General features: G+C 44.1%; 1 protein-coding gene across 7 annotated transcripts in view; it reads right to left on the reverse strand.

Moving 5' to 3' along the window:
- Positions 1-22,979, reverse strand: part of GPR135 (G protein-coupled receptor 135) — a 96,239-nt gene extending 73,260 nt beyond the window's left edge. For 4 of the 7 annotated variants that reach the window (XM_064374891.1, XM_064374888.1, XM_064374892.1 and 1 more), the window contains exons 1-2: positions 18,146-22,979; positions 16,186-16,270 (exon numbers count right to left, since the gene is read on the reverse strand). In XM_064374891.1, coding sequence (XP_064230961.1) covers positions 21,332-22,825 — 1,494 coding nt within the window. In that variant the 5' untranslated portion in view covers positions 22,826-22,979 and the 3' untranslated portion in view covers positions 16,186-16,270; positions 18,146-21,331. Of the gene's footprint in view, positions 1-13,886; positions 15,823-16,185; positions 16,271-16,872; positions 18,053-18,145 lie in introns of those variants that run through there. The other 3 variants (XM_064374889.1, XM_064374887.1, XM_012462423.2) reach the window with 3 other exon arrangements.
- Between the last annotated feature and the right edge of the window lie 803 nt (positions 22,980-23,782).

The raw sequence follows: 23,782 nt of genomic DNA on the forward strand, positions 1-23,782 counted from the left end.
ACTTTGTATGTTTTAAAGAGGTGTTTTCTTTTTCTTTTCTTTTTTTTTTTTTTTGAGACGGAGTTTTGTTCTTGTTACCCAGGCTGGAGTGCAGTGGCACAATCTTGGCTCACCACAACCTCCATCTCCTAGGTTCAAGCAATTCTCCTGCCTCAGCCTCCCAAGTAGCTGGGACTACAGGGGTGTGCCACCATGCCCAGCTAATTTTTGTATTTTTAGTAGAGACAGGGTTTCACCATGTTGACCAGGATGGTCTCAATCTCTTGACCTCGTGATCCACCCATCTCGGCCTCCCAAAGTGCTGGGATTATAGGCGTGAGCCACCGCGCCTGGCCTAAAGGGGTGTTTTCATGTTGCATGGCTGACTTGTGTAATTAAGGCAAACTTTCCACACTGCCCTTGTCTTATTGTGTAGTTTCTTTCTTTTTATTTTATTTATTTACTTATTTTTTTGAGGCAGGGTCTGACTCTATCACCCAGCTTGGAGTGCAGTAGCATAATCTTGGCTCACTACAGTCTCAACCTCCCCTGGCTCAAGCAATCCTCCCATCTCAGCCTCCTGAGTAGCTGGGTCTACAGGCATGCACCACCACACCCAACTAATTTTGTTTTGTTCTGTTTTTAATAGATATGGGGTTTCACCATGTTTCCCAGGCTAGTCTTGAACTCCTGGGCTTCAAGCCATCTACCCACCTTGGCCTCCCAAAGTGCTGGGATTATAAGCATGTGCCACCACACCCACCCCACAGTTTACAAGAGAATCTGACCTTTTCCATTTTCCAGAGACAGTCTTTGTAATGGATGATTTATCTGTGTTAGTTTAAGACTCCAAGATTAAGCTCCCATTTCCAAAGACAGAATTGAGAGAAACTTCTCTTTCCTCTAAAGAGGTGGGTCTGTATGTAAACTGAGAGTGATCAAAGCAAGTTTTAACACAAGCTTCTGTTATTTTTGTGAGAAGGATTGGTGAGGCTCCCCAGACATGAAGGTAAACAAGAGGTCGCAGGTTTTCAGCACTGTCAACTGCATGGGTGGTGTAAGGCTGGTTGTGCCATCGAGAGCTCGGACACACCCCCTCCCCTCACGGGGAGCTTGAACACACCTCCTCCTCTCGCAGGGACCTCTGACACACCCCCCTACCCTCACCGGGAGCTCGGACACGCCTCCTTCCCTTGCCGGGAGCTCGGACACACCTCCCTCCCCGGGAGCCCAGGAAAAAAAGCCTCATCAGGACCTACCTGATAGCATTTTGTCCCATCCAGGCCCCACTCCCTACCTACCATTTTGTCCTATCCAGGCCCAACTCTGTGCCTGCCATTTTGTCTTCCTGCTTACCATTTTGTCCTATCCAGGCCCCACTCCGTGCCTGCCATTTTGTCTTCCTGCTTACCATTTTGTCGTATCTGGGCTCCACTCCCTGCCTACCATTTTGTCCTATCTGGGCCCCACTCCCTGCCATTTTGTTCCATCCGGGCCCCACTCCCCACCATTTTGTCTCACTCACCTTGGGCACAGCCAATCAAACACCTCCACTCCCTATAAAACCCCATGCCTGAGGGGAGTCCGTGTGACTTCTCCGGCCCTTTCTGTCGGACCGAAGAACCTCACCTGGGAGCCTGAATAAATTCCCTCACATTGGATTATTTTCGTGCTGGCCTCAGTTTCTTCATCTTACACTTGGCGAGAATAGAACTTACAGATGGTGCCGAAACCCAGGGGGAGTTGTAAGACCCCTCCTGGGGGAAACTGACTCCTCCACACAGTGCCAGACCAGGAAGCTGCTGTTTCACCACAAGGTAAGACTTCTGTTACCCACTACCCCACCTGCTGCTTTCAGGGAGTCCCTGTCAGAAACTCACTGTGCAGCATCAGGGATTCCCACCGCCACGGGGTCCGTGACCCCTGACTTCCCTCCTGTGGGGTCCGTGACCCCTGGCTTCCTTCCCCAAGGGTCCATGACCTTGGCAGGCCTCCCACCACGAGTCCGTGACTCCAGCTTCCCTCCCTTCCTTCCCCACGGGTCCATGACCCTGGGAGGCCTCCCACCACGAGTCCGTGACTCCGGCTTCCTTCCCCACGAGTCCATGACTCCAGTTTAGGACCTGAGTGTAAGAGGAGAAGTCCCTACACTCTTGTTCTCTCCCCGTGAGGGGTTTTTAGGGTCAGGAATCTGAGGGAGACATCCCCACTTTCCTGAACCCTCACCAGCAACCGAGGTGTGGGTACTCAGAAGCCCTGTTTAAGCAGCCCTGCCTCACGGCAGAGCCAAACCCCCAGCTTACACCAAATTCTTTAATTCATTATTTTAAACTGGCCCATTTGGCATAAAGGCTCCCATTAGAAAGAAACCAAAAATACAGTTTCCTTCTCATCTGTTTTTCTTTTTCAGTTTCTCTTTCTTCTTCTTTCTGTTTTCCTCTCTTTCTCTCTCTTGTCTCTCTCCCTCTGTTCTAAAATGGCGGCCAGACCACACCCTTAAGATGGTGGCTGTTTTCTACCTTTAACTCTATCCTTCTGTCCTTTCCTAACTCCAATGCGAGTGAGTGAGTGAGTTTGTGTGTAGTCCCATGGCCTAACAGCTACGGGGCTTGTGTGGGCCTCCACCCGCGGTTCCACAGGGACATCATAAGGCATAACGGTGATTCACCTCAGAGCTGTCCTACTCGAACTTCCATCCTGGGGTGACCAGGCCCAGGGATTATACGGGTACACCTTAGCCAAGACGCCCCTGAAATATCCCTCCTGGGACGTGGCCAGGAAGGCATCAGACTGGTCTCCCATCTGGGGGGCACCCACCCTTTGTCCATCAGTCTTGTCTGTCTTTATTGTAACCTCTAATTTTGCCATGTGGCAGACAGTCCTAGCCTGGTCTCTCTTTGTTTTCCTCTTTATTATCATCATTGCATATGTGGTGTTGGCTTTATTGTACCCTCTAATTTACCCATGTGGCAGACAGCCCTAGTCCTGTCTCCACTGCCCAGGTGCTCCTAGCCACCCACTTTCTCTCTCAGTCAGTGGCTGATATAAGGAGGAAACTTAAAAAAGCTGAGGAGGGCCCCCAGACTCCCATGCGAGACCTGGTAAACATGGCATTTAAAGTTTTTAACGGCCAAGAGGATAAGGTTGAGGCCACCCGACAGGCCCACTTAAGGCAGAAGGTAGGCCTCCAAACCCGAGCTCTTGTAGCAGCCCTGAGGCCGGCAGCCCACCAAACATCTGGTGAGGGAGGTCCATCAAAACCCTTCTGAAATGTTTTAAGGGCCCCGCCCGGGTCCTGTTTTAGATGTGGTCAAGAAGGACATTGGGCCCGGGAGTGCCCCTGTCCTCAACCACCCCCTGGACCTTGCCCAAATTGCAAATGAACTGGACACTGGAAGGTTGATTGCCCGTCCTGGACCAAAGGCCCACTCCCCACACCTCTATGTGGGGAGCAGGCCAGTCTGCAGGAGGCAGTCCCTTCACCTGAATTTCTTGGCCTTCTGGATGACTGATGCAGCCCGGACTCGAGGACCCCCATCACCCTTGCCGAGCCCAGGGTAATGCTGCAGGTAGCGGGTAAGTCCATTTTCTTCTTAGTGGACATGGGGACCTACTCTGTATTACCTTCCTACTCAGGGCCTAGCATACCTTCCCAGGTCTCAGTCATGGGAGTTAATGGAAGGCTTTCCTATCCCAACCAAACCCCTCCCCTAACCTGTCTCCTCAAGGGACACCCCTTCTCTCACTCCTTTTTAATCATACCCTCATGCCCAGTTCCCTTGCTAGGATGAGATATTCTCCAGACTATAGGGGCCACCCTCCAACTCACTAATCTCACATACACGAAGTCAAACCCCTCACATACACACCTCCTACTGTCTCTCCTGAGACTATGCCCTGTCTTAACCCTTTGCCTCAACCCCCATCCCTCCCGATATAGTCAATCCCTTGGTGTGGGATACTTCCAAGCCTGTAGTGGCAAGACATCACACACCAGTTAAAATATTTCTCAAGAATCCTACTCGCTTTTCCTCACGTCCACAGTTTCCCATTTCAAAGACCCACTGTCAGGGCCTGAAGCCCATCATCGCTCGACTCCTAGCCCAGGGACTCCTTATACCCACCAGTTCCCCTTATTATCTAATTCCCTCCAATACCTTCTACTTCACAGTTCTGGACCTCAAGGATGCCTTCTTTACCATCCCTCTACACCCTGAGTCGTACTTTCTCTTTGCCTTCACCTGGACTGATCCGGACACCAATTTGGCACAACAGCTTACCTGGACCATTTTGCCTCAGGGATTTAGAGACAGTCCTCATATTTTTGAGCAGGCCTTAGCAGCTGATCTCAGCTCCTGCCCTCTCCAACCCAGTCTCCTCCTCCAATATGTGGACAACCTTTTACTCTGTAGTCCCTCCCTCTCCCTGTCTCAACAGCATACTGCCACTCTTCTTAACTTTTTGGGATCTAAAGGATACCGAGTATCCCCATCCAAGGCACAGTTGTCAGTCACCTCAATAGTTTACTTAGGCATTCGCCTCACCCCTACAACTAAGAGCCTAACAATAGACTGTAAAAAGGCACTCCTTTCACTACAGCCTCCAGAGACAGCAGACCAAATTCTCTCCTTTTTAGGGTTTGTAGGATTTTTCCACCATTAAATACCTAATTTTGCCTCCCTGGCTAAACCTCTGTATGTGGTGGCTAAAGACACACCCACGGGACCCCTCTCCCACCCTGGGGTAGAAAAACAGGCTTTTAACACCCTACAAACTGCCTTGTCCATGGCACCTCCACTCCAATTACCCGATCTCAACTGCCCCTTCCATTTGTTCACTGATGAAAAACAGGGAATTACGGTTGGAGTCTTAACCCAGCCCCTAGGCCCTGTGTATTGTCCGGTAGTCTACTTATCAAAGCAACTTGACCCCATGGTCAGGGGATGGCAACCTTGCCTGCGGGCCTTGGGGGTGGCAACAGAACTCACTAAGGAATCCCTAAAACTTACCTTAGGCCAGCCCATCTTGGTATTTTCTCCCCATCAGCTCACCTTCTCTCTCATAAGTCTCTTGCACACCTAGGACCTTCCTGGTTACAAAAGTTTCATCTACTCTTCATTAAAAATCCTTCAGTCAGTCTTCATCCCTCTTCTCCACTCAACCCGGCTACTTTACTTACCCTTCCATCCCACTCCCCTTCCCCAATTCATTCCTGTCCTGAACTAATAGAGGCATTTGCTAAACCATAAGAGGGTCTGTCTAGCCTTCCACTCTCCAGCCCAGACCTAACCTTGTATGTAGATGGGAGTTCAGTAATAACGGCTGAGGGACGGTGAAAAACGGCCTATGCTGTAGTCACACATTCAGCCACCCTCGAGGCACACCAACTCCCTGATGGGACGACATCCCAAAAGGCAGAGCTCATTGCCTTAACCCTAGCTCTTGCACTAGCAAAGGGAAAACGGGCAAATATCTTTACAGACTCCAAGTATGCTTTCCTTATTACCCACTGTCACTCTGCCCTTTGGAAAGAGCGAGGTTCCTTACCATAAAGAGGCCCTCCATAGTCAATGCCACCCATATCTCAAACCTCTTGCAGGCTCTGTTACTCCCCAAAGAGGTTGCTGTCATCCACTGTTGGGGGCACTGGGCCCAGCAGGATGCTGTTTCTCAGGGCAATGCAAGGGCAGATGCGGTAGCAAAGGCTCTAACCAGTACTAGGCCAGCTCCCGCTCTGGTCCTGTTCCTTACCACAGCCACGTCGTCAGTGTACACACCATCAGAAAGACAGGACCTTATGTTAAGAGGTGGAACTGAGTCTGACCAGGGCTGGATCTTCCTAAATAATAAGATCGCCCTTCCATGGGAACAGGCTTCTGAAATTATTGCCAAAATCCACCAATCCTTACATATAGGGCCCAAAGCATTACACCGCTTTGTGCAACCCCTCTTTTATTCACTAGGTTTGCAACAGACAATTGAGCAGGTACACAAAACATGCGTTACTTGCTCTAAGGTCTCATCTCAGGGAAGCTTGAGGCTACAGTTTCCCACCCATCAAATGCGTGGCAACCTGCCAGCTCAGGATTGGCAAATTGATTTCATCCATATGCCCACTCACAAGAAACTTCGCTACCTTCTAACCTTTGTAGATACCTTTTCAGGTTGGATTGAAGCCTTCCCCACTTCTCGGGAAACAGCAGACATGGTAGCCTCCATTCTTATTCAAGAGATCATCCCCCGCTTCGGCCTACCTGCCACCATCCAGTCAGACAACGGTCCAGCATTCATAGTCCAGGTAGTCCAGCTGATCATCAAGTCTCTCAACATCTCCTGGAAACTACACATCCCCTACCACCCTCAGTCATCGGGTAAGGTTGAACGGGCCCACGGCATTCTCAAAGACCATTTGGCCAAACTGACCATTGAAGTAAAACTTTCTTGGCCTACTCTCCTACCTCTTGCTCTAGCCCAGATCCAAGCCACCCCAAGGCAACCAATGGGCCTTAGTCCCTTTGAGTTGCTGTACGGCTGACCCTTCCTGGTCTCTCATAATTACCCAGTGCAACCACCTCCCCTAGCCACCTACCTTCCCTATCTATCTCTCCTCTGCCACTTACTCAGGGAGCACGCAGATCGCGCTCTCCCCATTGTTTCAGGGCCTGGAGACTCGCACCCGGCAGCACTCCTTCAGCCAGGTGACAGTGTTCTCCTCCGGGAGCTCCAGCCAGGATCTCTGCAGCCCAGGTGGTCAGGACCCCACATCATTATCCTGACCACCCCCACAGCTGCCAAGCTCCTGAGTCACACCCTGTGGTATCATGTGTCCCACCTTAAACCAGTACCACAAAATGACCAGTAGAAATCCAAATCCCTGGGCCCCATTCACCTTCGCCTCACCTGCTACCCCTGCCTGTCAACTCCTGATCTTTCGAATTCTCCTCCTAACATTTCTTCTAATATCTCCCTCTAAAGCCAGCCCCTACTATGCCTGGCAATTCTACTTGCAGGAATACTGGAAACAAGGCCCCACCACTAGAACCCAATACAGCGCTACAAGCTAATATGCAAGAAGTTGGACATGTCCGACTCTCAGTCGAGGCACCAGCCGACTGACCTGTCCCCCTTACTTTGCCCCTATTCAGCAGGAAGTAGTCAGGAAGAGCGGCACCCTCTATCATCAAAAGGTTGGAATGTAAGGCTGGTTGTGTCGCTGAGAGCTCGGACACACCCCCTCCCCTCACGGGGAGCTCAGACACACTCCCCTCCCTCACGGGGACCTCTGACACACCCCCCTACCCTCACCGGGAGCTCGGACATGCCTCCTTCCCTTGCCGGGAGCTCAGACATACCTCCTCCCCCGGGAGCCCAGGAAAAAAAACCCTGTCAGGACCTACCTGATAGCATTTTGTCCCATCCAGGCCCCACTCCCTACCTACCATTTTGTCCTATCCAGGCCCAACTCTGTGCCTGCCATTTTGTCTTCCTGCTTACCATTTTGTCCTATCCAGGCCCCACTCTGTGCCTGCCATTTTGTCTTTCTGCTTACCATTTTGTCGTATCTGGGCCCCACTCCCTGCCTACCATTTTGTCCTATCTGGGCTCCACTCCCTGCCATTTTGTTCCATCCGGGCCCCACTCCCCACCATTTTGTCTCACTCACCTTGGGCACAGCCAATCAAATGCCTCCACTCCCTATAAAACCCCGTGCCTGAGGGGAGTCCGCGCGACTTCTCCGGCCCTTCCTGTCAGACCGAAGAACCTCACCCAGGAGCCTGAATAAATTCCCTCGCATTGGATTATTTTCGTGCTGGCCTCAGTTTCTTCATCTTACACTCGGCGAGAACAGACCTGACAGGTGGTGTGCTGGCAGAGCTCAAGTGGTAGAGTTAATAAGGCAGACTGGACATCACTAAGGGAACCAGGTTCTTTCAGGTGCACTGGGGCAATCAGCAAGTTTCAGTGAATAACAACTTGCCTCAGGCTGCTTGGCAACAAGGTCTACTCTATTAGTGAGGCTATCTAGGTGCAATCCTGACCCTTATTAAGAGTAACCAGACATTCAGGAGCTGGTTGCCTAAGCACCCAGTAAGCAGTTAAAAAGATGTCACAGAAGGCCAATTTCACTCTTACATTTCGAATATAATATTGAGCTAAGATCCTGACTGGAAAAATAGAGATTCATCCAGCTATAGAAGGCCTGATAAGGATGAAGGAGGCATGCTACGGGGTATAAATTACTACTTTGGTGAACTCCCAGATAAGATGCTACCCGTGTTTAATTTCATTCTGCCTCCTCCTCACTCTCCAATCTCCAAACCTCCATCCTTGTTTGCCTCTCTCCCCATCCATCCCTGCTGTGGGTTCTAATCCCAGTCCTGCTGTTGTTTAGCTGGCTACATGATCTTGAACAAGTTATTTATTTGAGTCTCAGCATCTTCATCTATGGAATGGGGAATAGTAATATCTAGCCCACTGATATGAAATAATATGAGCAAAGGACTTAATTGAGGCAATCAATAAATGCTACTTACTCTCTAAAGAAAAATAAAGTCTTAGAAAACTAAAACTTTCAAATCACAAGCCCAACTCTATTTTCCAAATGTAAGAAATTTGCCTTATTTATCAGTTGTCCTCATGCATTCCATTCATCATATAAAATAATTTAAATGAAAAGTTAATTGGATACTTACAGCACTAAAAGTCATCCTAAGTTCTTTCAGAGTATAAAAGAGGCAAAAGGAAAAGCTAGTTTCAGCATCATGCACTGAAAGAAATCTAAATTGTAACAAATTATGTATATATTTACTCTCTATTTCCTGTTCAAATACTTCAAATACATTTATAACCATTTGGAACTGTTATTACCAATATTTTAAGATGCTACACCATCCAATAAGAAATATTCACTGTCTTATTGTTAAAGAGTGATATTTAAATAATGCCATGACATATGTATTATCAATTAAGCAATGAGTTACCAGTGTGCTTTTTTTTTTTTTTTTTTTTTTTGAGACGGAGTTTCGCTCTTGTTACTCAGGCTGGAGTGCAATGGCGCGATCTCAGCTCACTGCAACCTCTGCCTCCCGGGTTCAGGCAATTCTCCTGCCTCAGCCTCCTGAGTAGCTAGAATTACAGGCACGCGTCACTATATCCAGCTAATTTTTTTTTTTGTATTTTTAGTAGAGACGAGGTTTCACCATGTTGACTAGGATGGTCTTGATCTCTTGACCTCGTGATCCACCCTTCTCGGCCTCCCAAAGTGCTGGGATTACAGGCTTGAGCCACTGCACCCGGCCTCAGTCAGTGTGTTTTGCCGTATAAAGGTAAAGAATTTAAGCCAAGGTAAAGCTTGTGTTTGTTTGTTTGACTTAGAAAGCCAAAGTTGAACCTATGTGACAACTCTTTGATCAAATGTAGTAACCGAAGCATAAGAAAATTTGTTTTTAGTGTATTTACCAATCGTCCTCCCTTCCTCCTACTGAGAAACAACTTGGTCTTGTTTAAATACTCAGCTTAATTTAAATTACATATTTAATATATGATACATTTGTCTTGGCTTTGCATAACACCAAAATGATAGATTAATTTTTTATATGATAATTAGAGCCAAACTGTTATCAATAAGAACGTTAAAGCATTTAAAGATTATGAAAGTTTAACGTGCTATTGATGTGTTGCTTTTCAAAATGGTTAAGGCATTCTCGCTTTGAAAACTGTTGTACTTGATAATGAAGCTTCCTTGTGGTGAATCAGCAGTATTTCAGGCTTTCAAATCGCAGGTGAACTGCTCTAATTTTCCCTTCACAATGGGAATGTATGTACTGTAGCAGTGTTACCAAGAAAATATATACTTGTCTCTGGACCCCTGACATCCAGAAACCAGCAGGAACTTAATGGCTACCAGAAAATATGTACTGCCTTTCCTTTGGTTTGTCTGTAGTCCTGGTAGCTACAGATAAACCAGTATTATTTTTTTTTCAGTCAAATTGATTATGTTCTCTGGAGAGAAAACAAATTAATTGACAATTGTTTTCACTTTTAAACTGTCCAATATAGCTGGGCTTTATGGTGCATGCCTGTGGTCCTAGCTACTTGGGAGGCTGAGGCAGTAAGATTGCTTGAGCCTAGGAGTTGGAGGTTACAGTGACCTATGATCCTGCACCTCACTCCAGTTTGGGTGACAGCAAGACCCTATCTAAAAAAAAAAACAAAAAAAAACCAACAACAATTAAACTGTCCCATGTAGTGGGGGCCTTGAACATACTGAGTCAGGTAGATGAATGTTTTGCTTTAATCTCACGGAGTTATTCTCTACTTCTGACCAGAGAGCACATTCCTCTAAGAAAGATAGACTTACTGAACAAAGCCCTGAGGTTAGGGAGAGAGATGGCAGCCACCCAGATAAGCCAGCTCAACTTTTATGTTTAAATCTGATGGCTTATGCTTTCTTGGCCAATGATACAGGGAGATCCAGGTGAGGAAGAAGAACAGTCAGGACCAAGGGAGTAGTGATATGGTAAGGCTATCCTCTACTCCTTCTCCCATATGTGGAGAGGAAAGAACTGAGTATTAAATGTAAAATGATCTCAATCCAAGAGAGAGGGATAATATAACAGCATGATTAAAAATAAAAAGATAAGACTGGTTTATAACACAATTAAATTTTCTCTAGGATTATTTTTAACTACTCAAATACACAACTCAGAAGGGTTCCTATGGTCTGGTATATTGTCAGGGACCCAAGCCAGTAATTCAGGCCTCGCTCTGAAGCTACAGAGGCAGAAACGGCCACACCTCCAGCCAACAGGCCTGAAAACGCTGAGGTCCCAGTGCATATAGTAGATAGGTAAATTAGTTTACTCCTTCCAAGGCTAAGTAGAGAGACTTAAACCTTTCTTCTTCTTTACACAGACCTCTCAAAATGCTTTTTAGTGGTTTATTTAAAAATATTCTTTTATTTTAAAAAGTAATGCTTATTATAAAAAATATAATGGAGTAAATTATTAACAATTGAAGAAAATCTGTAATTATATTGTTTGTTAAAGATATTCTTACTTGGTAGTAATATTATTTGGTAGATATCCTACCTAATTTCTTTCTTTTTTTTTTTTGAGACAGAGTCTCACTCTGTCACCAGGCGCCAGGCTGAAGTGCAGTGGTGGGATCTTGGCTCAATGCGACCTCCGCCTCCCAGGTTCAAGCAATTCTCCTGCCTCAGCCTACCGAGTAGCTGGGACTACAGGTGCGCGCCACCACACCAAGCTAATTTTTGTACTTTTAGTAGAGACGGGGTTTCACCATGTTGGCCAGGATGGTCTTGATCTCTTGACCTTGTGATTCATCTGCCTCGGCCTCCCAAAGTGCTGGGATTACAGGCGTGATCCACCGGGCCTGGCCCTTTCCTAATTTATTTCAATATGTTCATTTTCAAAAATGAGGTTACTTTAATTGTACCATTTTATAAGACCTTTTCTTTAATAAAACATTATAGATAAAATTTATATCAATAAATACAGATTTCATAATAAGAATCAGCATTTATTGGCCATTTACTCTGTGCAGATATCATGCTAAGTGTTTTATAGGAACATCCATTATGTAAATTATTTCATCCTTCTACCTAGGACTATTTTTCAGAATTTGACCCTGGGAGGTGGAGCTCCAGTAGAAAATGGTGGTCTTCCCAAGCTGAGAAGGCAGAGATCAGAGTTCAAGACAGTTGAAGTGACTGGAATTTGTGGAAAAGAAAGGAGTAATGTGATGGAGGGAGACAGATGTCTGCATGGGGGCTCTTTATATATCTTTGGTATACAGCTGGGTTGCATGTGTGTAGAACAAATCACCGTGAGACCTAGGAAAAAGTAACTACTGTAGGAGTGAGAGGTGAACAGAGACACCTAAAATTATACTGGACTAGATGATGTTGTAGGTGTGATAGTCTAGTCAGAGTGGAGACATTTCATTGAGCACCTCAGGCATTCGTTTAAGACAACAAATGCCTTGAAAATAAAAGCCAAGTTTTAAAATAAGAGCCACATGTTAGGACAAGGAACAAAACCAAAAAAGACTGACTCCAATGCAGAATGACACCATGCATGAAAGGATTTGGAGGACCTTCTAGCAATTTAAATGAAGTGCCCTTTAAAACACGACATAAAATCCAGATTCTTTGCAGTGCATCATCTATAATATTATGCATGTAATCAAAGATAACTAGACATGGAAAAAAAAGAAGAAAAGAAAATATGACCCATTATCAAGAAGAGGGAAGCAGTAAATAAAAACCCAACTTTATACAACCAAGATGTTTGAAATAGAAGACAAAGACTCTAAAAGTACCTATTAAAATATATTTAGGGCTTAAAGGAAAACATGGATATACTGAATGACATATGGGAACTATCAACAAGGAACTAGAAATTCTATTTGTTTTCACCATATACTTATTTTATCTGTTCTGGAACTTCATATAAATTGAATTATACAGTATGTACTCTTTTGTTTCCAGATTTTTCTCTTTGCAAAATGCCAGTAGCATTTATTTATGTTGCTGTATGATCAGCAGGCCCTTTTTATTGCAGAATAAACAAAATGAAGTAGTAGACGCTTACATTTAAATGTAGAATCACAGTGATTATAATAGCTACAAGTGTAGACTGATACAAAAGTGTTTTTTCACAGTCTTAGCTAAAGAGGTGTAGTAAATTATGATACAGCTTTCCAAATGGGTGAATATTTTTTACTAACAATCTAAATAAAATAGATATAATAAAAGTTTCAATTTGTAAATAGAGTTGCATTTGTAGAAAGTTTTTGTGTATATTAAAACCACGTTTAAAACACTTTTTTTCTATGCAGAATGAACTAAAGTTATGGAATTACATAATGATTCATAAATTTGTCAGCTATTTCAATGTCTGGTGGGACATTTGAAAGCTATATGGGATGTGAGACAATCTGCATTGGTCATTATTCTCTCACGCTTTATAGGACATCCAGAATTCTTGGACACCACTTGCTAAATGCTAGTGATATTGTGAAATGAGAAATGCTTCCCCAAATTTCCAAAATGCTCTTAAGGGAGGAGTAATATTCCTATTGACAAGAGCTACTCTTCACCTTTTCATCACAATCTTACCAACTGTCATATTCATGTATTTTCTTTTTGAAAATGTTGAAAAGAGAATGAGAAAACCAGTCACAGACTGGGAAAAAATATCTGCAAAAGACATATCTGATAAAGAAGTGTTACCTAAAAATATTAAAATAACTGAAAACCCAACAAGAAAATGAACAACCTGATTTTAAAACGGACAAAAGGTCTGAATAGACATCAAAGAAGACATGCAAATGGAAAATAAGCATATGAAAAAATGCTCAACATTACATGCCATTAGGAAATTGCAAATTAAAACAACATTGAGATATAACTGCATACCTATTAGAATGGCCAAAATCTAAAACACTAATAACACCAAATCCTGGCAAAGATATGGAGCAACAGAAACTCCCATTCATTCCTGGTGGGAACGCAAAATGGTACCTCCATGTTGGAAGACTGTTTGGCAGTTTCTTGCAAACCTAAACATATTCTTAACATACAATTCAAGAATTATGCTCCTTGATATTTACCCAAATGAGCTGAAAACTTATGTTCACAAAAATGTGTACACAGATGTTTGTAGAAACTTCATTAATAATTGCAAAATACTGGAAGCAACCAAGATGCCATCATCAAATAAGCAGATAAATAAGATATGGTACATCCAGACAATGGAATATTACTCAGCACTAAAAGGAAATGAGGTATTTAGCCATGAAAAGATATGGAGAAACCTGAAATACATATTACTATGTAAAAGAAGCCGATCTGAAAAGGCTACCTACAGTATGATTCCAATTATATGACATTCTAGAAAAGGAAAAACCATGGAGACAGAAACAGTTTCAGTGGTTTCAAGAGACTGTGAGAAGGAAGGGCTGAATGGATGGAGCCCAGAATTTTATGGCAATACAACTCTTCTACATATTGCTATAATTATAGATACATGTATTGTCATTTGTCAAAACCCATAGAGTGTACAACACCAAAAGTGAACCCTAATGTAAACTATGGACTTTGGCTGATAACGATGTGTCATTGTAGGTTCATTGATTATAACAAATGAACCTCTCTGGTGGGGGATATTGATAACAGGTGAGGCTTTTCATGTGTGGGGGCAAAGAATAAATGGGAAATCTTTGTACTTTCGCTCAGTTTTGCTGTGAACCTAAAAATGCTCTGAAAAATAAAGTCTACTAATAAAATGTTGAAAAGATGCCATGTTTAAAGAATGTCGTTCACTAATCACAATCTCTACTTCTTTCCTAGCTACTGTTCTTGGCAGAGCTACTTGGATTAACAATGGTGCCTGGCAGAGTAACACAGAGACCATAGGAACAGACATTTTTCTGAGTACATGTGGAAGATCAACTGGGAACTCCAAAATATTTTGTGATGGATGTTTGGATGGAACATCCAAAATATTTTGTGATGGATGTTTGGATGGAACATCCAAAATATTTAGTAATGGATGTTTGTAATGGAAGCCCACTTTGGACTTCTCATGGAGAACCTAGAACTAGGTCATCAAGTCCATTGAAATTAGTGATAAAAACCAGGCCTGGGTAATGACTTTGGGTTGAAGAGGAACAGATTGGGAAAAAGGGACTTGATTGGCAGGTTTTAGGTGTAAGAGCAGAAAGGAAAAGGGAAACATTTATTTTTCACTTTGTACCCTTTTGTAGCTTTTCAAATTCATATCATGTGCAATATTACCTATTTTTAAAGTAATTTTTAAAATGTGAGATGGAGAAGCAGAGAAAGTAGTAAAATAGATTAGGAAGGGGTGATCAGAGTGATTAGAGGAAAACCAGGAGAGAGTAATAACATAAACACCAGGACAAGAACATTTCCAAAAGGGAAGTGAGGCCAACCACGGGATGGTTAATACTGAGTGTCAACTTGATTGTATTGAAGGATGCAAAGTATGGATCCTGGGTGTGTCTGTGAGGGTGCTGCCAAAGGAGATTAACATTTGAGTCAGTGGGCTGGGGAAGGCAGACCCACCCTTAATCTGGTGAGCACAGTCGGATCAGCTGTCAGCACAGCTAGAATATAAGTAGGCAGAAAAATATGAAGAGAGAGACTGGCCTAGCCTCCCAGCCTACATCTCTCTCCCATGCCGGATTCTTCCTGCCCTCAAACATCAGACTCCAAGTTCTTCAGTTTTGGAACTCAAACTGTCTCTCCTTGCTCCTTAGTCTGCAGATGGCCTATTGTAGGACCTTGTGATTGTGTGAGTTGATACTTAATAAACTCATATATATATATGGAAGGCAGCCACAAAGCCTCAGAGTAGAAAACTATTTCTTCGTTTGTTTTGTGCAGAATTTTCCATTTTGTTTTTTACTGCAACCTATAAGAAGGGGTTCATTTTACACTGAGACCTAGCACACATTCATATATAACTGAAATAAATGTTTCATGAACCCATACTTATTTCTACTACGTGTATTAGTCATTATTGTTGTATAACAAGTTAGCCCCAAATTTAGCAGCTTAAAACAATTATTCTCTCAAAGCTTCTGTGAGTCAGAAACTTGAAGCAGATTAGCTGGGTAGTTCTGATACAGGTCTGTTAGGGGGTTGTAGTTAAGATGTCTGCTGGAGCTGCTTCCAAGATGCCTCAAGCATATGACTGTTGGCAAGAGGTCTTAGTTTCTCACCATGTGGGCTCCTTCATAAGGTTGCTTTAGTTTCCTACAACATGGCAGTTGGGTTTCCCCAGAATAACTGAACTGAGAAAGAGCAATAAAAAAGCCACAGTCAATACCTCTTTTTGCCCTAATATTTCAGACATCTTCACTTCTGCCACATTCTATTCATTAAAAGTGATCATCATAATACTATTTAGGGAAAAGAAAATGCACTCTACTAAAACTTTCAAATTTTCAACCTCCCTAACACCTGAGGATAGCCATGTGATACAGTTCTGGCAATAAGCTGTAATCAGACATCTATAGGAAGGTCATGTCTTCCTGAATAGAAAGGTAAAACTTTTTTTTAAAACCCCTTATTCTCCTTTTTGTCTTTCTTGGAATGGAGAGTGGAGACCTGGAGATGCAAGTCATCTTACAAACATATGTCAATATAAAACTTACAAGTACAGGATGGAGGCCTGGAAGCTGTATCTCTGATGGTATTCTTGGGCTGCTCTTTTCTTGACTTTTTGTTGAGACAAATAACCTGAGTTTAAAAAAAAAAAAAAGTAATGAGTCACTAAGTACAGCCACACTTAAGGGGAAAGGAAATGAGTTTATATTATTTGAAGGGAGGGGTATCAAAAAAATTTATATCTATCAAACTGTGTATGGTGAAATCTGATATGATTTATTCTGTCCTACACCACTTCATTTTGTTTTAAATGTTGGTTATAAACCATTACACTAAATTTATGACTTACCATTGGTTGTAACCCACAATATAAAATCACTCTATTGACAAAACTGCAGGGAAACAATCACACTCATAACTTAATGGTGGAAGTGAAAAATGGTACAACCTATAGAGAAGGTAATGTGGCAATTTGTATTAAATTATAAATGTATTTAGCCTTTGAACCATCACTCCTATCTCTCAGCATTTTTACGGTTTTACTATTTACTATAACTCCCAAGTAAGACAAAGAGACATACTTTGTCTTACTCGGGAGTTACAGTAAATAGTAAAATAGTAATATTTCATACAGTGAAACCTCAATGTATGTTTTATATATAATTTTGATTTTTTGAACCAACAATATCAAAACATACTGAAAATCAAAAATGTTTGAAAAGTTTTTTTTAAAAAGCAGCCTGTGTCCCCCCTCGTAATGGGTGTGGTCACAGTTATCTATGGTTCTGAGATGGAGTAATGATTTTTTTGTGTTTGGAGAGGGGCTCTAAGGTGGTCATTTGAGCTGTGTCCTCTTGGACTGCAGTGGAGATAATCTTGCAGCAACCCATGGATATAGAGCCAAAGACAGACTGATGGATGTCTTGGCAGATGCCAGGATGAATGGATGACAACTCAGTACTTATGGCTCACCAATGCATTGGCACTAACCAGCCCCTAGAACCTAGATGCTGTCTTAAGTTTTGCCATCTGGCAGAATAAGATACTGAGTTGTAAAAAAATAATGACTTTCTTTCTTACACTACTAAAAGTGTGGCCTAGGATTTAGATCAGTTGTAAAAGTACAGGCAATTATTTTGATGAGTTGGCTGATGGGAAGGAGCTGAGGGAGAGAAAAGGAGGGAAGAATAGGAATTTTTCCTCTCAAGTGAGAGACTAGAGCATGCTTAAGTGCTCATGGCAGGGATATGGTTCAGTGGGAAGGCTAAGGATACCAGGAAACAGAAATAATAGATAGCATGAAATTCCTGAGGCTGGAGAAGGGAACACTTCTTTATTTTAAATGGAAAATAGAGCTGAGAACTAGTACAAATCCAGTTTAGTTAGGTTTGGTGGCTAAAATATGAAGAAATATGTATCTGATGGCTTCTATTTTCTTGGAGAAGTAGCACCAAAAGTCCTATTTCAAGAGGTTAGGTTGGCTAAATGTTTCAGTGGAGAAAGTCTGAAGGGTCACAAAAGTGGGCAGAAGTGAGTTGACAAGTGAAAATGTTCAGATTGCCAGCAGGGTGGCAGGGCCAGGTAAGGCTGTGGATTCTAACTGCAGGGGGTACAAACTGATCTGACTCTATAATTTTTTTTTTCCAGTGGTGCTCAGATGCGCTGGAGCAGGAATGGGGAAGATGGATGACTGGGGTTATCCTGAGTTGGAATTATTCCAGAAAATAACAGCTCTGAACTTCTTCATAGATAGATAGATAGATAGATAGATAGATAGATAGATAGATTTAAACACACATAAATAGTTGTTTTCCAAATTAAAAAAAAAATCTTTCCTTTAAATTGTATGCTGTTTTTCCATCCCTTTGATAGTTGTCTTTATCTTCCTTGGCTCTTTTCCAGGTTTCTCATTGTCTTTTTCAAAAGAGAGAGGCAGTACAGTATAGTGGTTAAGAGAGGACTTCTAGCACCAGTCTGCCAGGTACAAATCTCATGTTTAGCACTTACCAGCAGTGTGATCACATAACACCTCTGTGCCTCAGTTTTCTCACCTGCAAAATGGGGACAGTGATAATATAGCATGCCTTCATAAGAATGCTCTGAGGATATATGAGCTAATGCACCTACTATACAGAGTATTACTTGTTGCTGTTATTATTTTCACCTAAATGAAATACCCAAACTGGGAGCAGAATAAGATATGAAGGATTACCTTCTGGCCTTTACATAGTACTCAATATTTAATCCATTTCAATATTTCATAGCTTCTATTTCTCCTTTCTCCACAAAGTCACTATAATTGCATACTCATAGTAAGCATGAGGAAACGTCAAAGTCTTAGACTATTTTGAGAATCATTCCTTCTTCAACTTTTGAGGTGTTGATTGTTTAAGTACTTACACTGGGTCAAATGGGTTGCTGATCTATACCTACATATCTCTTGCTTCCAAATTCATCTCTCTTCTTTGACAGCCTCTTCTGAAAATGCTACACCTTTTCTTCTCCACAAGTAAACTGGTTATGGCTGATTGTTGTCACAAAGCCACAGGGTCCTTGCTGAGGCTGTAAGCCCTCTGCAGATGAGTACTGTGGCTTCTACTTTTTAGTAGCCTTAGTACCCAGGAAGTTGCCCTTATAAAAAGTAGAAAACAAAAATGGTAGATGACGGTGATGCTGATGATAATGATGGCAGTACCGTAACTGATCATTCTTGGTTTTCTTACCTGTAGACTTCTGTGGGGATAGAAACAAACATGGGGTTTTGAGGCCAAACAGATTGTAGTTCAAATCCTAGTTCTACCACTAAATAGTTGGAGAGCCTTGGATTAAAAACAAACAATTTACAGCATTGTAAATTGTTCAGTAATTTATGAACGACTTTCTCTTTTTCCCCTCCAATTCTTGCCTACCATGACTCTTAGAGCCACTAACAGAATGGTCTCTTTCACAAGCCATGCCTTTCCTAAAACTTCCTACCACTGAAGAGGTGGGGCTGGAATTCCTTTTCTTCCTTAAAGTCTTTCGTGCCATCACCTTGTCACTTTCAATCTCTCAGATTTTCCCTTCACTCACCAGGTAGGTTTATTCTATATCACATTTATTTTTCAATGCCTTTCTTCAATTCTTCTTCTCAGGCAACACACTATTTTGCAACATGCTCAGCTCCTTACTCTAGATCTCTCTCTTTCTGACCTTTGTTCGCAAGAGTAATTCCTATTCTATGATGTCTTTTATAATTGGAAGACATTATCATTTCTCCCTAAATCCCAAAAGTGACTTGGTGCCAAAAAATACACAATGTTTTTTGGCTTTAACAGGCAAATACTGCAGATACCTGTTTTTGTTAGTCCACCTGCATGAAGTCTATATATGCTTTATAAAGTAAGGGCTAGAGAGGAGAGATTATTTCACCTACTTTGTACTACATTGAGTGTAGCAAAATACATACAATTTATAAACTTCTGATTTGTGATGATACCCTGAGAAGCAGAAAAAATTAAAACATTTTTAGCTTTGACATGAATCATGTATTTCCACCTTTGATTACAAAATAATGACATGTACCCATTTGTCAAAGAAATACTAAAAAATATATTTAAATACTTTACAAGAAGAAAATGCTGGCTATTTCATATTGAAATCCTCAAATGACAGCTAATGTCTTTTCACATCAACTGTAAATAACTTGTTCAATTAAGGCCGTGAAATACTGAAGAAAAGAGGGGCAGGATGAAGGGAAAGAAATAGGAAAAAATAACATTTAAAAAAGTTCTGAGTAAATGATTCTTTGTGTAGTCATATTTAACATGAGAAAGTTCACATACACAAATCCTGAATTATGCTTTTGAATTATTGTAAAAAAAACCACCTTTTCTGATAAGATAGAAATTTTTAAAGCATCATTGATTTGTAAATTTCTGAAGATATTTTCAGTTTGCTTGAAGTTCTTTTCCAACTTTAGGCCTGTGTTTTAATACTCTATTACATATAGTCCCACACCTACATTATCTTAGACAAGTCATAGCTATAAAGCAACCATCAGCTATTTTAAAAAACACAAAATATACCAAATTTCTAAAAGTAGATTAGGATCTTCTTGGAAAAGTCTATGTTAATTCCAAGAGGCTGCTTCTCAAAATATTTTTAGAGTTCCTCTTTGGAACCATTTTCAGTTGGCTAAAACCACATAGGAAAGCCAATTTTGTTGCTTTATAGAGGTCTCATTTAAAAAATAATAATAATTTAAATAAAGTGCCATCACTCACCTTATTCAATCAACTTGACTTCAAGTTACATTTTTGGCTGTATTCAAAAATCATATTTACCTCAAAATTCAAATATTTTCTACAATGAAAAATTTTTTTTAATGTGAAAGCCTTCTGAGAGCAACATCCCAAAATTTATCAGAAATAAAAGTAGCAGGTTAGAGTAAGGATAAAGCTTCAAAGTTTTCCAAGGCAGATCATTTTGGTGGTATGATGCGGGTGGAAGGAACGTTAATTTTTACATATAATCTTGGAAAACATTTAAAAGACACATTTCTTTATGTTCATACCTCTATTTGCCCTTCAGATGGTTGAATTTTACCTAATAATAACCACCTTTTCAAAATCCTGAAATGATTTTAAATGGATTATGAATTTAAAATTTCCCACAAAGGTTATCAGGGGTGAGAAAGTGCAGCAATGTGAGTAGGGATAAGACTTTTCCACTCCCAATCTAAGCACCCAAAGCATGTCAGAAACACAAGCTCTAGAATCTAAAGTTTTGCTGGATGATAGTGATTTAGAGGGGCTTTCAAGCAGCTCTTAGGGTCTCCATTCATTCCTGATACTCTATGTAGCTGAACAATACTAGTTGCATTCAATATTTTGTTTGTTTCACAGGGTGGTCCTATAGTATGAGGTTTTCAGTGATTGTGAATGTTATTTTTGTCATTTTTGGCACTTACAGTTCACAATGTTTGGTTATGTGGCTTTAGATTGTTTTAACTTTTGCATTTTACATTACTTTTGGCACTTTTGAAGAAAGGGATATTGTCTTTTATGCTATGTTGGGGGAAAGTGGTAAGCCTCCCCCAGTCTCTAGCTTTAAATGTTTGGCTTTATGAAATCCACGATTCTCCCCAGAATCCTCTATCATTAAATGACGCGAGTGGAAATTTGCCTTCATAAGCTGGTCATCCCAACCGCCTTAGAGGCTGGTATCCCCACCTTCAAATTTAGGCTGTTTGGCCACTGCAGTCACAGGCTCTGGTGGTCCCTCTCTGCAGAAAAGTACAACTGGATTTTTGCGGGCCCACAAGGCCATGTCCCCTCCCACCCCGCTGGCCGGGGTGGAAGAGGACATCCTGCTGCAGGCCCCCAGCCGGTTGGCATAGCAGTTTCGAAGGCGATTGCGGCTTGTGGCTTGCAGACCCGGACCCTGGCTAGGCAGGAAAGCGTCCACATTCCTAGTCCGGTAGCCCTCCTCGCGGTTGCGCCCTAGGAGCATCGAAATGTTAGGGTTGCGGATGGCGTAGATGACAGGATTGATGGCCCCATTGGCCCAGGTCAGCCAGACGGCTACCACGTTGAGGAGCGAGGGGGCCTGCGCGGCTTGGGCCTGCCGGGCGGCGGCCAGCAGCACCAGAAAGCAGTAGGGCCCCCAGCAGCAGATGACGAAAACGATCATGATGAGCACAGTGGTGGCTGTGCGCACCTCGCTGAAGAAGCGCAGCACGCGCGCGTAGGTGGTCACGGGCCGCACACGCACGTCCGTCAGGCGCACTGTCTTGCAGATGTGGTAGTGGCAGAAGCACATGAGTAGGAAGGGCAGCAGGTAGCAGGCCACCACCAGCCCCACGCTGTAGGCCGCGCCCAGCTGTGCGGGGTCGGGGGAGGTCCGGTAGAGGCAGCTGTGGAAGCTCTGCGCCGCCGCGAGTTCCCGGGGCGCCCCGAGCAGCTCCCAGGGCAAGGAGAAGCCCAGGGCCGCCAGCCAGGCGCCCGCCAGCAGCTGCAGCGCGCGGCGGCGGCCGATCTTTTCCCGCGGCGGCCGCACGATGGCGCAGTAGCGGTCCAGTGAGATGAGCGCCACGCTGAACGTGGACACGATGCCGAAGCACGAGCTGAAGAAGCGGCTGGTTGCGCAGAAGCCGCGCCAGGGCCCCGCGGCGGCGGCAAGCGCCGAGCCCCCGGGCGGTGTGAAGAGGTCCAGGAAGGCGGCGGGGAGGCAGAGCAGCGCCGTGAGCAGATCCGACAGGGACAGCGACAGGATGAAGGCGTTGGTTACGGTGCGGAGCTGCCGGTGCTTTACAATGACGCTCATCACCGCGCAGTTGCCCAGGCTAGACACCAGGAAGATGAGCAGGAGGACGAGCGCCTGGGCGGCCACCGCCGCTCCGTGCGACAGCAGCAGCGCCGCCTCCGGGCCTAGCGGCGGCCTCACCGCCGCCCCAGCCTCCCGCGCCGCCCCGGACTCGCCGAGGCCGCCGCGAGCGGTGCCGCCCCCGCTCGCGTCGCTCAGGTTCCCCAGCCCCGCGGCCCCCGCGGCCGCCACGGTGCTGAAGGAGAGCACGGCCGCCGTCGCCGCGGAGGAAGTCCCGCCAGGCGAGCCGGCCGCTGAGGGGGCGCCGGGGGGCGGGTTGCCCAGGAAGGCCATGCTCGCTGGTGGACGGGCCGGCGGCGGCGGCAGCGGCTGCTCCTCCATGGGGCCCCGTGGCGGCCGTGGATCTGCTCATCCCGTAGTGGGGGCGGCGGCCGCTCAGCCGGAGAGCTGGCTCGGGGCCGGGGGTTAGCGGCCGCTGCGGGGAGTCGGGCTCGGCCGGAGGCATGGCGGTAGCCGGGGAGCCAGCGGAACCTTTGACGTGGGTTCCAGTGTTGCCAAGGGAACCGCGTGTTTACGCAGGAGCGCGGGGCGGGACGTCAGCCCAGCAACCTCCACAAAGGCAAGACACTGAATCTCCCAGGTTGAACGGCCTGGGGCTTCGGGTTTCGGAGAGTGCCAGGTCGACCTCCTAAGGGACCACTGTCCGGCCAGATAAACAGGACTGGCATGCAAACAAATGACCAGATTCAACGAAGTTCATTCACTCTTTCTTTTGTAGTGTACACATGTTCCACAGGCAGGCCTTTTGGGGAGCAGGGGGCGCTTTGCTCCCTGTGGGTGCTTTTGACGTATCCAGGTAGGAAAGGAATCTAGAGCCTGAAGTGAAGGAAAAATCCAAAAGTCTACATCCAGACATCTTAAACTTGAGAGGTAGACTAATTTAAACCAATAGTTCTCAAACTTGAGCTAACAGAATTCATAGAGGGCATGTTAAAATACAAGTGAGGAGGTCTCAAGCCCAGTGTTTCAGATACTTCTGGGGAAGTGCCCAAGAATTTGTATCTCTAACGGGTTCGCCGGTGGTGATGATGATGCTGGTCCCAGGACCACACTTTGAGAACCACTGATGTCAAGAGCTTCATAAAATGCAGATTCTCTGGCTGACACTCAGTACTGAGGATGGGCCCATGACTCTAAACCCCATCAGTGATTTTGATACAGGTGCTCTGAGGAGCTAGGATATGGATCTTCTTTAGGTATTACCTCATTTCCAAGGGCCTGGACCTCACTCAGGCCCCTACTGGCTGATAAATGTGGGGAAGGGATTGGTACCTTGCT

The sequence above is a fragment of the Aotus nancymaae genome, unplaced genomic scaffold, assembly GCF_030222135.1.
Source record: "Aotus nancymaae isolate 86718 unplaced genomic scaffold, 86718_ANA_hifiasm-v0.15.2.pri h1tg000011l, whole genome shotgun sequence".
NCBI lineage: Eukaryota > Metazoa > Chordata > Mammalia > Primates > Aotidae > Aotus > Aotus nancymaae.